We start from the raw sequence: 18,118 nt of genomic DNA, 5'->3' as shown, positions 1-18,118 counted from the left end.
CATTTCAACTAGTATTTCCATTCTCTATGGAAATGTCCCCAGGAACAAACATGCTGCAGTCTTTGCCAACTCTAGCACTATACCAGCTACAGAGAAAGACTGCTATATTCACCTGAAAATATCCTTGGAGGTCCACAGATACACATACACCCCCATTATCTTGAGCTACCATGAGCAATTCCTTTCCTCATGAGAACTATTTTAAATCATTTAAATAGAGTATGAAAAATCAATAGTGAATTAAGCAGAAAAACCAGTACATTTTAAATAATCACTTCTACCCAAGAAAGTAAATGCAAACTACTAACCAAATCTAAGATAGCAGCTTTTCCTTTCTGATTCTCCTTTTCAAATTCACTTTTGGAGTTTTTCAAAGAATCTGAAACTTTTGATAACTTCTCTTTCACTGTAGAAAGCTCTGTCATTAGAGTTTCTTTTTCTGTCTTCACTTTTTGCAGTTCCGTTACTGTTGTTTGAATTCTATTATTCAATTCATTTTGTTGCGTCTTTGCTTCTTCACTTAAATTTTTAAATTCTTTTTTCAGAATTATATTTTCTTGCTCTTGCTTTGTGAGCATTTGCTTGATATTTTCAAGGGCCTCCGATTTTTTCTGTAGATCCAATTTTGTACTAGATACTCTAAATATTTAAAAGACAATTTTTTAAGTAATGCATAATTCACCAATCCTAATTGACTATTCAAAATTAATCATGAACATTGTTCATATAAAAGAAAATGTTCTAATTTTAAATGACATTAATCATAAACAATTATTGAGTTTTAAAACTTTTCTACATAGTTCATAAGTAAAAATAATTTAATTTCATAAAATCATATAACTGAAAAATGTCTTAGAATATATGACCTGATATATGTAGATGATTCTTCTCAAATCAAATAATCAAAACTACCTAATTAAGGAGGTCCTGATTTAATCCAGTCTTGTCCACGACAGCAGATACCCAAAGAAAACCCTGCATATTGTATAGCCAGAAGTTTTTCCATGTACCCTAAAGAATATTTCCAAACATACAGAGAACTTTTCCTCTTCCCTTGAGAACTTCAGACACATCATGTGTTTGATAGGTCTGAAACTTTAAAACACTTAAGCTCAACCTAGAAAAATGTAAAGTAAAAGAATAAAAGAAATATTTCACTTCAAATATAGAGAAAAGACAAATGACACATAACCATCACCTGCAAAAATCTGACATTAACATTTACAAATGAAAAGAGAAACTAAGAGAAAGAAACAAATACTATTAACTGTACAGACACAGGGAAGCATTCACATTAAAAAGCTATTTCAGGAAGAACAAACTAAACACAAAGTAAGTCTAGGAAGGAAATAAAGACACAAGGAAAAATAAATGAAATAAAAATTGACAAGTAAAATCAATTAAATCAAAAGCTTTTTATAAAAGTCTGATAAAATTGGTAAATCTCTAATTTGACTGATCAAGAAAAAAATAAGACAAATTACCACTATTAAGAACAAAAAGGGGAAATTACTACAGATCCTACGGTATATCTAAAGTATAATTTTATGAACATTATCCTAATAAATTTCAAGTATAGATGAAATGAATAAATTCCTTGAAAGATACAAATTATCAAAACCAACACAAGAAAAATATTAGAACATCCAAATCACCCTATATTTGCTAAATAAATTGAATCCCAAATGAAGCAACCCAAGAGAGAATTCCAGGCCCAGCTGGTTCACAGGTGAAGTCCATCAAATATTTAAGAAATAATGTCTATCTCATAGAAACTCTCTCAAAAAGGAGAAAAGGAAGAAATACTTCTCAGTTCCTCTTTAAGACCAGCATAATTCTGATATCAAAACCTGACAGTGATATTAATAGATCATTACAGACAAGCAGCCCTCATGAATATGAAAAATTCTTAACAAACTTCTATCAAATAAAAATAGCAGTATATAAAAACATAATATAGCATGATCGATTGGGATTTACACCAGGAAAACAAGGCTGGTATAATATTAGAAAAATCAATCAATGTAATTGGCCACATCAACAAAATAAAAGAGAAAACTCATATAGTCATAGTAATAAATGCAGAATAAAGACATTGACAAAATTCAGTATATATACATGATAAGAAACATTTAAAAAAAATAAAACTGGGAATGGACAGGATAGTCTTTAATCTGATAAAGGGAATCTAGGAAAAATCTACAGCTATCTTTGAACTTACATGAAACATATATATTTCCTGCCTAATATTAGAAACAATCCACGGATGTCTACCATTACTATTTACATTCAAAATTCTATTGGAAGTTCCAGCCAATAGTATATCAAGAAAAAGACATAAGAGGCCTAACAGATTCAAAGGAAGAAACAAATTTGTCTCTATTCACAGAAACATGATTGTCTATTTAGAAAATCTTAAGAATTCTACAAAATTACTACTAAAACTAAAAGCGAATTTAGCAAGGTCAAAGGACAGAAATATCTCTCTCCCTCTCTCTCTCTCTATATATATATAAATATATACATACGCATATACATATATGTGTGTCAATTCGTGTGTGTGTTTATATATGAAATATAGATAACATTTTTATATCAGCCATAAGCATGTGGAAAATTAAGTTTAAAAAAATTCCCATTTACAATAGCATTGAAAACTATAAAATACTCAGGAATAAATTTGACAAAAGATGTGCAAGACCTTTATGTTTAAAGCAACAAAATACTGTTCAGAGAAATTTAAGAAGACCTAAGTTGCCAGGTGCAGTGGCTCATGCCTGGAATTCCAGCTACATAGGAGGCTGGGGTGGGAGAATCCCTTGAGGCCAAAAGTTCAAGACCAACCTGGGCAACATATCTCTGACAAAGGTTTAATAACCAGAATCCACAGAGAACTCAAACGCATTAGCAAGAAAAGAACAAGGGATCCCATCGCAGGCTGGGCAAGGGATTTGAAGAGAAACTCCTCTGAAGAAGACAGGTGCGTGGCCTTCAGACATATGAAAAAATGCTCATCATCTTTAATCATCAGAGAAATGCAAATCAAAACTACTTTGAGATATCATCTAACTCCAGTGAGACTAGCCTATATCACAAAATCCCAAGACCAGAGATGTTGGCGCGGATGTGGAGAAAAGGGAACACTTTTGCACTGCTGGTGGGAATGAAAATTAATACATTCCTTTTGGAAAGAGATATGGAGAACACTTAGAGATCTAAAAATAGATCTGCCATTCAATCCTGTAATCCCTCTACTGGGCATATACCCAGAAGACCAAAAATCACATCATAACAAAGATATTTGTACCAGAATGTTTATCGTAGCCCTATTCATAATTGCTAAGTCATGGAAAAAGCCCAAGTGCCCATCAATCCACGAATGGATTAATAAATTATGGTATATGTACACCATGGAATATTATGCAGCCTTAAAGAAAGATGGAGATTTACCTCTTTCATGTTTACATGGATGGAGCTGGAATGTATTCTTCTTAGTAAAGTATCTCAAGAATGGAAGAAAAAGTACCCAATGTACTCAGCCCTACTATGAAACTAATTTAGGGCTTTCACATGAAAGCTATAACCCAGTTACAACCTAAGAATAGGAGGAAGGGGGAGAGGGAAGGGAGGGACGGGGGAGGTGGGCAGAGGGAAGGGGATTGGTGGGATTACACCTGTGGTGCATCTTACAAGAGTACATGTGAAACTTGGTAAATGTGGAATGTAAGTGTCTTGGCACAGTAACTGAGAGAATGCCAGGAAGGCTATGTTAACCAGTGTGATGAAAGTGTGTCAAACGGTCTGTGAAGCTAGTGAATGATGCCCCATGATCATATCTATGTACACAGCTATGATTTAATTAAAAAAAAAAAAAAAGATCCCACTTCTAAAAAAGAAAAAGACCTAAGTAGATGAAGAGATGTTCCACGTTTAGGAATTAAAGATTCAGTACTATTAAGATGTCACTTCTCTACAAATTGCTTTACAGTTTCAATGCAATTCCAATCAAAACTTAACAATTTAATTTGTAGAAATGGGCAAGTTAATAATAAAATGTATACAGAAGCTCGGCGCCCGTAGCACAGTGGTTACAGCACCAGCCACATACACCAAGGTTGGCGGGTTAGAACCCGGCCTAGGCCTGCTAAACAACGACAACTGCAGTAAAAAATAGCCGGGTGTTGTGGCGGGCGCCTGTAGTCCCAGCTACTTGGGAGGCTGAGGCAAGAGAATCGCTTAAGCCCAAGAATTTGAGGTTGCTGTGAGCTGTAATGCCTCTGCACTCTACTGTGGGCAACATAGTGAGACTCTGTCTCATAACAGAAAAAAAAAAAGTTAAGGCAATTTTGAAAAAGTTAGGGGACTCATACTTGATGCTATAAAGCTACAGAGAGTGTGGCTGTCAACAGAAAAGGGTAATGTATTGACTACAAAGGTACTTAAGGAAACTCTGTGATAACAATATTCAGTATGGAGATGTGGGGGAGGCATAATTATACAGAATATACAATTATGAAAACTCATACTGCATACAGAGATAAAATCTATGCATTTAACTGTACAAATTTTACTTCAATAATTAAAAAAAAAAAGGTAAGCTGACACTGGTGTTAACACCTTGTGCTCATAAACATAGATCATTTGTCAAAATGAAAAAGATGATTTCTTATAAGAAAGAATCCATTCCTTACTTGATAGAGTGCTTCAACACAGAAGCCTGACTGGTGTTGGGTAATATATGGAAACATCCCTACAACCCTATGTTTTTTAATTTTACATTAATTTATTCAAATTTGTGAATAAATTTGTTAAGTCAAACTAATTGTTTCACCCCAGAGATATGTGTACCATGTTATTATTGAAAAGAGACCAGATGACCCCAATTTTTTAAAACTAAGTTTTCAATCCTTTCTTGTGAAGTTAACTTTAACCATATTATAATGGTTTATGTTTCCTTTACATTAATATCAGCAGTTTATAAAATCAATGTAAAATAAACATTTAATAAATCTTTAACCACTGTTGATAGCAAACTTAAAACTGTAAGGAAATTTTAATAATTAGTTTATAATTTCCCCCCCCTTAATTTATAAGTGAAGTGTTTTAGCTTACACTTCTTTTTCCATTTCAAGTTGATTACTCAGCTCTGTGGCTCTAAGCTCTACTTCTGTGGTCAGCTGTCTTTGCTGTTGCAGATCCTGCAATGCTTGCTCCTTGCTTGCTTTAACTTCAATAGCATCAGCTTCTAATTTCTACAAAAGAAATATAGTTCAGCAGTGTTATTACCAGCATTAATAATTACCAATCTGTTATTAAGTATTGTAATATTTTTTGTTTACATTCAAATTGGCGTTGACATACACAAGAAAATAATCAAAACTATGTGTTATAATAAAAAACATACTCTGAAACCATTATTGAATAAGGGGTTATTAATCTTAGAATCTTTCAGAGGACCTAGGATGAGGTTTTATATCTAATAGGCAGAGAGTAGGTATTTACTTCTGAAATTACTTCTGAATGAAAGAATAAACTTAACATAAATATTGATTACTAGAATGAAAGTTACTAACTCAAGTTTGAAAAAAGTAACAAGTTCACCCACATACCCATATGAAATATAGTATCCTTTATATTAAAAGTTAACAAAATTGATGTTAAAACTAATTGATTTTAAAATTAAAAGTCGTCATGTTGTCCTTCTCATTAACACCTGTTGTCCCTGAATATAAAGGCAATTAAATTCTTGATTTTGCTACTTTAATCTCTTGATCTAGATAACACTGCTTTACTTCACTTATATATAAGTGAATATACTTATATGTATATGATATAATTATGTATACTCTTATAAATTGACAAAATCAAACCATTAAATGTGTTTGAAAATCTACACACACTGTATTTTCTTACATAGTTGCAAGGATTTTGCACACTTGTAGCTCTTACCCAACACCTGCAGTGAAGATATTCATGACAGAAAAGACATTTTATATGACTAAATTAATTTTATAACCTTGTCTATATAAAACATACAAAATACTTTCTAAAATAATAATTACAAAATGTTAAAGAGCTGATAATTACAATAGACACTACAAGATCTAAACAACTACTTTTAAAAGGTACTCAAATACAGTTCTCATTAGACACTTCTCAGTGAAACAGTATTTCTGTTCTTTTTTACTAATACTTAAAAATATTTGCCATTACTACTATGGTTAGCCATAAAAGAAAAAAAAAAACCCAGAAACAGAACTGTAAAGATAATTTTTCTCTCATATTATGTTAGTATGTACATACATACATACATACATACATACACACATCTCACGATTCTACAATTATACACACATGCTTCACTTGACTGTGGAAATATATAGTAAATTGAGAAATTTTTGTTTAACTAATAGTAGTTCTAATATAAAGGAGAAAAAATTCAAGTCAAATCATTCTCTGATATGTCTAATTATTTCATCTCTAGTAAATCAAAACTTTCCCTTGGAGTTGTGTCAAACTAAAATACAATTTACCATGGTCTCAATATGTCTATTAAAGTAGAAGCAAAATCCATGGGTAAAAAATATGAAGTTTTAAAAAGGAAAAAGTTTACCATATCTGAAATATGATATTAGAATAAGGAGATGGAAGAATGATGGAATAGAAGAGATTTCACAACAACTTGTTAACTTCCTTATAATGACAGATTAGATCTGTGGTTGGCTGACTTCTGGAAATAGCCACGCATTACAATGGAATCAGTATATATTTAAACATCCTTTATAATAGCTATCCACCAATGCAGAAATTAAATAAAGAGAATTAAAAATGAAGACATGAAAAATTACAAGTAATTTTTTCAAATGTTATATAACTTTACCTTTCTTTGTTAATTAAAAATCTTTGATTCCATGTAGATCATCAGATTCCACACTACAACAACAGAAAACATTTGACTTCTTTTATACGAACCTTAATTTGACCTTCTAGCTTTTCAGTTTTCTGTTCTAAAGACAGATGTTTCTCTTTATATTCCTTAAGATGACTTTCTAGTTGACTGCAATGTTCTTGCTTGTCTTGTAACTTTGTAGTGACCTGATCCAACTGAGTAGTAATCTTATTTAACTCCTATAGAAAAATACAATTGAAGAAAACTTTGGTTTATTATATCATGATACCCACATGTTCAGTGAAAGTAAAACTGAAAACTCTTAACTTTATTTGAGAAAGCATTTGGAGTAAGATTTCAGATACGTCTAATGATGTATCAGAGGCTGTATTTACCTACCAATATAAAGGACCCAACTTTGCATTGTCTGAAATACTAAGTTTATACGTTTTGCTATTTATTTTAAAAGGTGTTAATATTTTGACAGTTTAATAAATTTTTAATGTTTTTCTAGGAAGAATTATTTTAAGAACCAAAAGATAAAAGAGACTATTAACTATGTTAATAATAATACTTTTATAACATAATTAAATGTTTTCCATGTTCAAGATAATTTTTAAAATTAATCTTTTAAAAAAATTAGTGACTACATCTATGATACTTGTTCAATTCATCTGAATATCCATTTTCACAGAAAGAACAAAGAATACTTGTAAATCCACTACTTCTAACTAAACGCTGTTAATGTTTCGATAACCTTCCTTTTGGTCTTTGTGCATTAGTGCCTATTTTTCCTTTGTGTTTCTAAAATAAAATCAGGATCTCACTTTACTATTTAATTTTAACCTCCTTTGTTTTTATATAACAATGCATCAAGAAACTTTCTATTATCTTAAAAATATCATGCACAAGTAAATAAATTTCTACTTTATTGATATAGCCTATTTTTAAGCCACATCTCTTGCTTTAAATTCATAGACTGCTTTTAAATTACCTGCATTTATTAACAGAGATGCAAAGAAAATCTTTAGAGCTATGATTATTCCCTAGGATAAAAGACTTAAGTGACCTAAAAAATACGAAAAATTATAAAGTTCTTAAAATACATTGCCAAACAGCTCCCTTCTCCACCCCCACCCAAGAGAGGGAATTAATGTATATCACCACTAATAATGTTTTAAAGTGGCTTTTTTATTCCATACCTTCTGCGATCCTGCTAAACATACACACAAATACACTTTTTTTCTATAAAGGCAAATATATCCCTTTATTGTTTAATTTACAATTATTAATAAACTTGAACATTTCCTAATATAGTTTTGATCTTTTTTGTGTGTTCACTTATTCCTTACATAAAAATGTTTTAAATAACAAGGATATTAACCCTTCATCAGACATACTCCAGAAAATGTTTTACCCTTTTGCTATTTATTTTAAAATGTGTTAATATTTTGACAGATAAATTTTACATTTTTATATGGTTATTCCCATCATAATTTCTGACTCTGATCTTGGGCTTTGAAAATACTTTCCAGATGTGTTTAGCAATACTGTAAGTAAAAAACAAGTTGCAGGACTACATATACAGTGTGATACTATATGCATAAAAGAAAAATATCTCTGTGTGTGTACATACATATATAACTGGGTGTATACGTATGTTTGTTCAATGCTTACAGAAGTCTGGAAGGATACACTCAAATTAAAAAGCAAACATTCCATCTAAAGGGAAATTGGACTGGGATAAAGCGTAAATATAAAAAAGTTTTTATTTTTTTAACTTGATATACTTCATTGTTTTTAAATAATGGACCAATAACTAGTATTAATCCTTGAATAACAAGTAAGTTTCAAAAAATTCCTACCTGGTAAAGGTAAGAAAGATCTACAAGCATTTTTGACCTTTATGCTAAAGTAGGAAGCTTCTGTATTCCTTCCAGCCTGTTGCTTCCTTTTATCCCCAAGAAAAGGAGTCACTCTTATAATAGAGATGGAAAACACGTGCTTTTTTCCTGCTTCCAGGTGCATGCCCCAAGTAAATTTGGATCATGGCTCAGCCAGCCTACCTACCAAAATCAAATACAGGGATCCGTCTCTCTTGCCTTATCATTGTTACTTTAGGGAGGCAACAATTCAGCAATTAGGAGTAGTGATTCAGCTCCACTCCTAGGTCTAGGTGAGGGGGCAAGTACAATGTGAGGAAGCCCAAACACTGGTACACACCAGTTGAGCTTATCAGAACCAAAGATGATACTCTATTTTACCTCCATCTGTCTGACCTCTGCGTCTACTACTCAGCTGGTTCTGAATTCATAAAGGACTTAAGGGGGATAAGCAACTGTGTCACAAGATTATAGAAAACTAGATATCATTTTCATACATTTGCAAATTATCCACCAAAGTATTAGGTTATGGTATGAAATCCAATCATACCTGCTGCTTATCTTGTAATGCATTTTGAGCTGTGTCCAAGTGATTCTGAAGATCAGCTCTTTGAGCAGTTTTTGCTGCTTCTGCTGATAGCAATAATTCAGTTTTGGCTTTAATCTGTAATAAAAATTATCAGTTATTTAATTCATATTTCATTCTTGAACTACCCTTGCTTGAATGCACACTGCTTTTATCACTGCACTATTTAAAGATTAAATCCATCAGCAAAAAAAAAAAAAAAAAAAAAAATCTATATATTGAAAAATACCTGTGTGAAAATCCCCAAAGTAGGAAGATAGGAATAAGTAAAACAAAAGACTTCTAATAATGTCTGAATAAACAATGAAAAAGGGGCGGAGACAAGATGGCTGACTGAAGCCAGCTTTCCATAGAGGCTCCCATCCAGAAGGAGAGTTAAAGGACAGAAATTTAGCAAGCAACCTGATGGATCAGAGCTGCACCAAGAGAGAAGGTTGAAGAATGCACATCAACCCCGCTGAGGTGAGCTGCAACCCCAAGGATACAAACAAAAGGTACAAAATACATCACCAAGCGGATGGGAGTCCCCTCCCCCATGAGAATGGCTCGGAGTGCCCCATAAACAAATAAGCAGAGTTCAAAGGTCCTCCCACTACACTCCACGGGAAAGACCCTCTAAAAAGTGAACCTACCTCCCCTACTAGGGTGCCATGGCGTTCTCCTGCCAGGCATAAAACTGTATAAATTCTCTACCTGCAATTCTGTGCTCCCAGCACTCCCCTCCACTCTCACTCTGAGGTCTGGAGGCCTGTCCCGCAGAAGTCCAGATTCTTAGGTGATTTCTCGAGGGCTGCGGACAGGGCCTAGACTGCAGCTGATCAGGGCTGATTCTGCAGCACGGGAGTGAGGAAAGGACGGTCGGCTGAGAGGGAACCACACCAGAGCGGCAGTGCCCGGAGGTGCAGAGCAGCAGCCGTTTTTTGGCAACAATAGGGCTCACTCCCAGATATTCCAAAGCCACACCCCCTGCCTCCCTGGGCAACCAGAGGAGTCTGGGCATCTCAGGTGGCAACCACCTCGGAACAGATCTGGGATGGAAATGCAGGCCCCCTGAGTAAAAGGTTTGCCTGAGGTGATACTGGCCTGGGTGAAGTACGGGGACTAGAAAATGCATGCACAGAGCAGGGAAATTCCCAGGGAGGTGCAGACCCAGAGGACAGCTTTATTGAGCCTAAGATGCACCCGGCCCTCAGGGGATCATCAGCCTATAGACAAAGGAAGGCAGGAGGCTAGAACTGACAGCAAACCAAATACAAACCTGCAGGAGCAAAGACATGGCCTGAGGCACAGGCTCTGGGAACTCAAAACAGCTTCTCTTCTGCAGGGGAATTTAGCAAGGACAGAAACAAATTCCTGCCAAGTTGTTCTGTTCTATTCTGTCAGTAACATCAATCAGGGGTGGGGCTGGAACTGAGTGAACACACCCTAGCCTCCAAAAAGCTCTCGACGTTGTCAGGCCTCACCTCCCCTTGCTGGATAGAGGCAGAGCACAGTGGCCTGGCTGAGAAGATATAGATTTCCTTGTGATTCAGGCAGGTGCAAACCCCTAGAGTATCTGTTCACTAGAGGCAACTGGATCACAGCCCTGCGGGGCTATCAGTGACTGGGTGTGACAGAGGTGCAAGGTGGGGAAGGAGGCATCAACCTTCCCAGACTAATCTATTGGCTGGGTGGGTTCTCCTGACTTCACAGAGCACTGGAGCAAGTCATATCTGAGTTGTCACCAGACCCCTGCAATCCAGTTGCCAGAGACTTTTTAAACTCTCCCACCTGAGACAGATGCTGACTGAGACAATTGATTTGGACCTTTTGAACTGAGCCAATCGCCCGAGGACTATTCAAGTGGTGCCCTGGGTATGTGGTTGTAGGAAGGTTTGATTTTCCTTTTCCAACTGTTGCCTGTGAGGGGCAGGGTGACTTAATTGCTGTACTCAAAAAAGCCAGACAACTGGAATACTTTATGAAATTCAGTATTCCCTGATAACTTCTTCCTTAAAGGATTTTACTTTTGATATTCACAAAAAATCAAGAAATTGCATACTAAAAATTCAAGGCTTTCAATAATAAACACACTTTCAATTATATCAAACAAGCACAAAGTCCGTCTTGTTATAAAAAGTAACAGTTTTAAGTATTTGAATAACTTTAGTACAATTTACCTCTAATAAGAAAAACAAAAAGTAAAAAGAAAAATACTTAAAATTAATGTATTTTGAAAAAAGGGGAGTGATATTCTTTTAGCTCGCTGAAGACAGGATCAATGAACATAAGAAATCTAAGATTTACATTATAAGGGTATTTTAAGCAGAAAGAAGCAGCTCAAAGAATTCTATCTCATAACCATATAATTATTCATAGAAACAATAGTCATATGAAAGTATACACACATCTACATCGAATTAAAAGACTAATGATAGCTACACTTTAAACAATACACAGTAAGTCTATACTAACTGATGAGGGTATAACAAACCATGAAGAATGTATTTTTGCAGAAGTTGGCTTCATTCACATATGGCATTTCATCTATCTGAGGAACCAAAAATTTTAAAATATTTTAACATGTGAGAATCATTTTGATCTTTCAATATGGTATGATTCAACTAAGGTGATACATCTTCCAAAGTCATGTGAACACCTAAAGAAAATTTGGGGGGATTAAGTAATAACTTCACTGGTTTACCTAGTTTCAGAAATGTTATGACAGAAAAAAATGTGGCCATTCATACAGCCAGCCCCTCTACCGGCCCTTCATATACAATAAATTCAGACTAAATACCTATTGCTACAGTGCTAACGATCTTTGCAATTTCTGTAACAAGGTCCTTAAAGGACAGCGAAGAGCCGTCTCATGAAGCGCTGCCAAACACTGGATAGTCATTCACCCCGATGCTGCCCTTGATCATGCTTACTAGGAAGCATCTTGCAGGTAGAACTCAAAGGGTATGTTACGGAACTCAAAATTCAGAAACACCTTAAAAATCACATCTGTATAGTTAAAGGGATACTCTAGAAAAAAAAAATTACCATAACTGCATTTGTTTTGAATATTTTTTAAAAGGCTACAGCCAATCCCTTTGGCTAAGCATTTTTGGTTGATGCAGCTATTGAAGGCACTTAAAGCATTACATTTTTAATTAGAGACCTAATTCTTAAAAGAAAACAGTCTATTTTATGCATTAATACTAGTTTTAAAAAGAAGTTAAAGGAATCTTAGGGGAAAAAAGCCTTAAACAAATAACTACAGGTAACATTTTTCAAAGACTACTGGCAAGGAGGTTATTGTAAAGGTAAGAAAAACTGGGGGATCTCATTACAAGAACTAGTTCTGAAATGAATAGCAATGGTAATCTTTTGTAAATCTTTTTTTACAATCTTTTGTAAAGGGAAGAATCCTGCAATGCAAAAAGAATAATAAACTGTCCTAATACATCTGTTCATTCATATTCCCTCTTCCCATTTCCTCTTCCATTCCCTCTCCTAAAATTGGACATCCGCATATTGGGTTATCATATAACACATCTAACAAATAATTATATTTAGAAAACTGAAGAAAATATGCACTCTTTCCAAATTCTAATAAAGTATATTGGTTATATTATTTTATTTCTTATTTACAGCAGAATCATTCTCCTATAATAAAATAGGAACATTTTAATAAATTTCACTTCCATAGCACAGAATAAGAAAGCAATGATGAGAGAAAGAAACATGTCTTACTTCCCACCTGTCATTGACTCATTGAGCAAAAATGCTATATAGATTTCTTAAAGAATATATATTGAAATATATAATGCTACCTAAAAGGGTATTGTTTTTTTTAAATCAAACCTTTAAAGGAAGATTTAAAAAAGCCAAAGTCAAAAATATTTTACACAGAAATCTAATGATACAATATCAAACAAATTTGGACTCCAAAAGTAATAAAAAGGATTTGTTCAAAACAAAGAAAAGCTAAAAGATTCATTGGTTTCAGAAGGTGTAGCTTGCTGAGACTATACAAACAGGGGGGTTCAACAAACTGTCTAGACACCCCTTTATCTAATTGTATTCTCAGCTTTCTCCTATTAATATGCAAGGGAAAAAAGAGAGAAAGAAGCAGAATTTAAAATTGGTTCTTGATACATACAAACTTAAAGAGTGTAATTAGATATTACCTGTATGTCAAGTTGGGAGACCTTCTCCTTGCTTTCATTTAATTGACTATTTAATTCGTTGACACTGGTTTCTAGGGAAAGGACGCGGTCTTGTGCAGCTCTAAGATGTGCCTTCTGCTCTTGTACCTGATCATGCAAATTCTCTTGGGCTTGTTTATGGCTTTCCGACTGATTCTTCAGCTTCTCTGTTAGCTGTGTAACCTGTCGTGCAAAGCAAGACTCTAATTATGAAGTTCACAAATGACATAACGAAAACTAAGAAACCCCAGTTTAAGAACCCTGAGAATACGGAACTGCTCTATGATAGGTTATCTCAAATTTTTTCAAGTACGTACATCTTTCCAAAAATAGGTAAACATACACATCATATACCTCAAATCATAAAAAATAAAGACACATTATTTTTTAAATCATCTCTACTGAGCTGTAATTTACATAAAATAAAATTCATCCAATTTAAGAATACTGATATTCATTTAAATAACCATCACTACAATCAAGAGAAAACATTTCCATTATCACAAAATGTTTTCTTATGCATCTTTGCAGTCATTTTCCAACTCCCATCTCTACCTTCAGCCAATTACTGATCTAATTAAGTAACTCTAAATTAATAAGAGTTCCTTATAAGTTCTGCACATTTTTAAACTGTCATATATGGGCTGCGCCCGTAGCTCAGTGGGTAGGGCACTGGCCACATACACCCAAGCTGGCAGGTTCGAACCCAGCCTGGGCCAGCTAAACAAAATGACAATTGCAACAACAACAACAACAAAAAAAAATAGCTGGGCACTGCAGGGGGCACCTGTAGTCCCAGATACTTGGGAGGCTGAGGCAAGAGAATTGCTTAAGCCCAAGAGTTTGAGGTTGCTGTGAGCTATGACGCCACAGCACTCTACTGGGGGGAAGAAAGTAAGACTCCGTCTCAAAAAAAAAAAAAATTGTCATATATATGTATATATATGTGTGTGTACACATATATATATGTGTATGTGTGTGTGCATATATAGTGAATTTTTTTTCCACTCTGTGTCTTGGCTTTTTTTTTTTCATAATGGTATATCTCTAAAAGAGCATACTTTGTATAAAATTTAGATAAAGTCCAATTCACCTGATATTTGAGTTTGTTGAGCTTTTTGAATCTATAGACTAATATTTTTAATCAAAATTGAAAACTTTTCCATCATTATTTCTACAAATATTTTCTACCTCCCTACCTGTTGTGATACTAATTATGTGGATACAAGCCTCCATGATACTGTCCCATGGGTCACTATGAGAATGCTTCTTCCCCAACCCTTTTTCTCTCTATCCTTCATTTTGAACGGTTTCTATTGCCTTGTCTTCATGTTCACTGGTGTTGTTTTCTACTTGCTTCATCTGTTAAGCCCATCCAATGAAATTTCCATTTCATGCATTTTTATATTTTTATGTCTAGAAGTTCTTCTGTTGGTTCTTTTTTATCATTTCCACTTCTATCTCCATTATTTTACTTTTTCCTTTATATTCTTGAGTATATTTTAAGAGTTGTTTTAAAGGACTTGTCTGATGATTCCATCTCTCATTCCAGGATCTGCTTCCATTAAATTATTTTTCTCTTGGTTATTACATTGTTTCTGCTTCTTCATACATCTAGTAACTTTTTGCTATTTATTATGACCAGTCTGGAATTAGAACCATCTGGATTTCATTGTCTTCTTTTAAAGAATGATGTTGAGTTTTGTCCCAGCTAGTAGTTAACATATTTGTAGTTCAAATGGATCCTTTTGAGGCTTGTTTTTATACTTCATTAGGTCAGGTACATGGTAGCTTGGGTTACTATCGAATGCCCAAGGATTCAACCACATCTTTCCTCGGACTGGCTGGAATGTGCACATCTCCCAGCCCTGTGCAAGCTCTGCAACTTTTCAGCCTGCAGCTGATATGATTCATTGCCTGGCCACAAGGAATCCAACTTTATAAACGCAAAGCTCAGCACTCAATCAAAGCCTCAATTGGATCCTTACACAGATTTCTAGAGCTTTTTCTCTTTATTACGCCTTTCTCTCTGATAGTCTGTCCTGAAAACATGAACTGCCTTAAGCTCCCTGAACTTCAGTCTCTCACTCAAATTCAACCTTTTACACCTCAGTTCAGTAAGATCACTATGCTTTCTTGGATTCTCCAATCTGCACCACAGTCTGCAAAATGTCTCTGGGTCAAAAGTTAAGAGTGGTCAAAGAGTTCACCTCATTTGTTTTTCTTCCTTCAGGGATCACGGTCCTGTACTGTCTATTGTCCAACTTCTGAAAATGGTGGTTTTTATACATTTTCCCCACTTTTCTAATTGTTAATGGTAGGAAAGCTAAACAGATATCAGTTACTCGAACATGGCCAAAAGTAGAAGACTTACTTTATTCTTTTTTGAAAATTGCATGCCTTCCTGAATATATATGTGTTATAAGTAATGTCAAGTTGTGTACAACCAAAAACTAGCCTAAAGAATTCTTCAGGCCAGGCATAGTGGCTCATATCTGTAATTCTAGAACTTTGGGAGGCCAAGGTGTAAGGATCACCTGACGCCAGGAACTCAAGATCAACCGAGGGAGACCCCGCCTCTACAAAAAAATAAAATAAAATAATTAGCTACGCATGGTGGCATGTAGTCCCAGCTGCTCAGAAGGCTGAGGTAGAAGGACTGCTTAAGCCCAGGTGTTCACAGGTGCAGTGAGCTATGATCCTACCACTGCACTATAGCCGGGGAAATAAGGCAACAAAGCAAGTCCCAGTTTCTTTAAAAAAAAAAAAAAAAAGGCAGGAGGAGGAGGAGGGAGGGGAGGAGGGAAGGGAAGAGTAGTAGGAGGAGAAGAAAAAGACTCATTTTTCAAAAATAATTTTGAAATTGGGGGAAAAAAATCTGTTACATTCTCATTCCCAAATTAGAAAAATAACAAAGCTTTCTGATACTTTGTTTTAAATACTTTCTTATTTAGGTAATGATTTTCTTATTAGACAATTCTTCCAAAAGTGCAACTGGAAAGTATATTAATCTAAATTTTATAAGTTTCTCTTAAATGACATTTGTATGTTTGAATAAGCTTACCAAAATTATTAGCTACATATTATCCAAAGACATACATTATCAAAAATAAGAAACTGCTAAGTCTGTATATTAATCAGTGCACAGTAACAACTAACATTTGATAAGTACCTTTTATTTCGGAATATATTTTATTATTAATTCTTTTTTAAATGTTAGAAAATGCCATGAGGCAAGTAGGTATGCTTAATAACATTTCTATTTTTCTACTAAGCTAATGAAGTGAAAATTATTTGCCTGTAGTCACCCAGGCAATAATTTATATCCATGGGCATGAGCTGAGAATTTCCTTTTTTTTTTAAATCACATTAAATAACTTTTACTATAATAGCAATCCACCTCATAAGGTAAATGAGATGTTATTTATCAAAAATCCATAACACTTAAAATGTGCTAAAAAGAGGAAGAAAAAAGAATCATTTAAAATGAAACATCTATTAAGATTTAGTGAGATAGAAGGAAATTTTAGAAATGTATTTTACAAGCTTACTTGTTCCTGTAATGTATGGTTTTTTTCTTGTAACTGATTAAGAACAGCCGTCTCTCCTTCACCAGCCTGAATTTTTGCATAAAGATCTTCTCTTTCTTTTTCCAGTAATGAAATATTTTCTTTACTCTTCTGTAATAAGGCTTCAAGGTTCTGGATCTTTTGGTCTTTATCACCAATTTGACGTAATACTTGTTCCAAATCATTCTGTAAAGAATTGAAAACTACTACTTTAAGTATAGAGAACTTTAAAAAAGTTATTCCTCAAACATAAAAGGACTGATACTAAATTTAGTCTTACATTTTTAAAAACTAATTGTGACACTTTAACATGGAAGATTTCAATAATTAGAACAATATATTTATAACATAAATCTATTACATATTATTGATAAGAAGCCCGAATTTAACAAAAGCCCTTCCATTAGCCGCATTCTTTTGCTGATACTCTAACATCATCTTCCTCCTCTCTTCTCATCCATTTCAGAAACATGAGACTCATTATTCCTTAATCATGACAGGCACACTCCCACCTTGGAGCCTTCCCACTAATTGTTCCTTCTGCCTGGAACTCCTTCCCACAGTCATGTGGTTCACTCCCTCTCCTTCAAATGTTTGCTCAAATTTCCCTTTCTCAATCAGGCCTATGCTGACCATTACATTTAAAATTGCAGCCTTTCCCAGTACTCCCTGTCCTGGTTATATTTTTCTTTCCATACTGCTTCTCTTCTAACACATTAAATAATTTAATTATTTTTCATGCCTATTTCCCTCCTTCTACACTCCTTCCACTAGAATGTACGCTCCACAAAGGTGGGGATTTTTGTCTATTTTATTCATTAATGTATCCAAGATATATTACACGTATGTTCTAAAATATTTATTAAATAAATAGAAAAATAAATGCATTCTAACTTATATACACACGCTCACTTCAATACCTTAATGGAACTCTTCTATCAACATAAAAAGGAATCCCTCATCTTCTACATTACCAAGGACCTTATGTTACACAGAGGACAAAGCCATAGCCTACC

The 18,118-nt window shown here is 34.3% G+C and overlaps 1 protein-coding gene across 4 annotated transcripts in view; it reads right to left on the bottom strand.

The window, feature by feature from the left end:
• Window positions 1–18,118, bottom strand: part of EEA1 (early endosome antigen 1) — a 178,492-nt gene that overhangs the window by 22,925 nt on the left and 137,449 nt on the right. For all 4 annotated transcript variants that reach the window (XM_053584482.1, XM_053584480.1, XM_053584484.1 and 1 more), the window contains 6 exons: window positions 17,085–17,288; window positions 13,516–13,716; window positions 9,323–9,436; window positions 6,973–7,128; window positions 5,113–5,252; window positions 309–639 (listed from right to left, as the gene is read on the bottom strand). In XM_053584482.1, the coding sequence (XP_053440457.1) occupies window positions 309–639; window positions 5,113–5,252; window positions 6,973–7,128; window positions 9,323–9,436; window positions 13,516–13,716; window positions 17,085–17,288 (1,146 nt within the window). The remainder of the gene's footprint in view (window positions 1–308; window positions 640–5,112; window positions 5,253–6,972; window positions 7,129–9,322; window positions 9,437–13,515; window positions 13,717–17,084; window positions 17,289–18,118) is intronic.

Source organism: Nycticebus coucang, chromosome 3 (assembly GCF_027406575.1).
Source record: "Nycticebus coucang isolate mNycCou1 chromosome 3, mNycCou1.pri, whole genome shotgun sequence".
In the NCBI taxonomy this organism is placed as follows: domain Eukaryota; kingdom Metazoa; phylum Chordata; class Mammalia; order Primates; family Lorisidae; genus Nycticebus; species Nycticebus coucang.
This window is presented reverse-complemented; position numbering and strand designations above follow the sequence as displayed.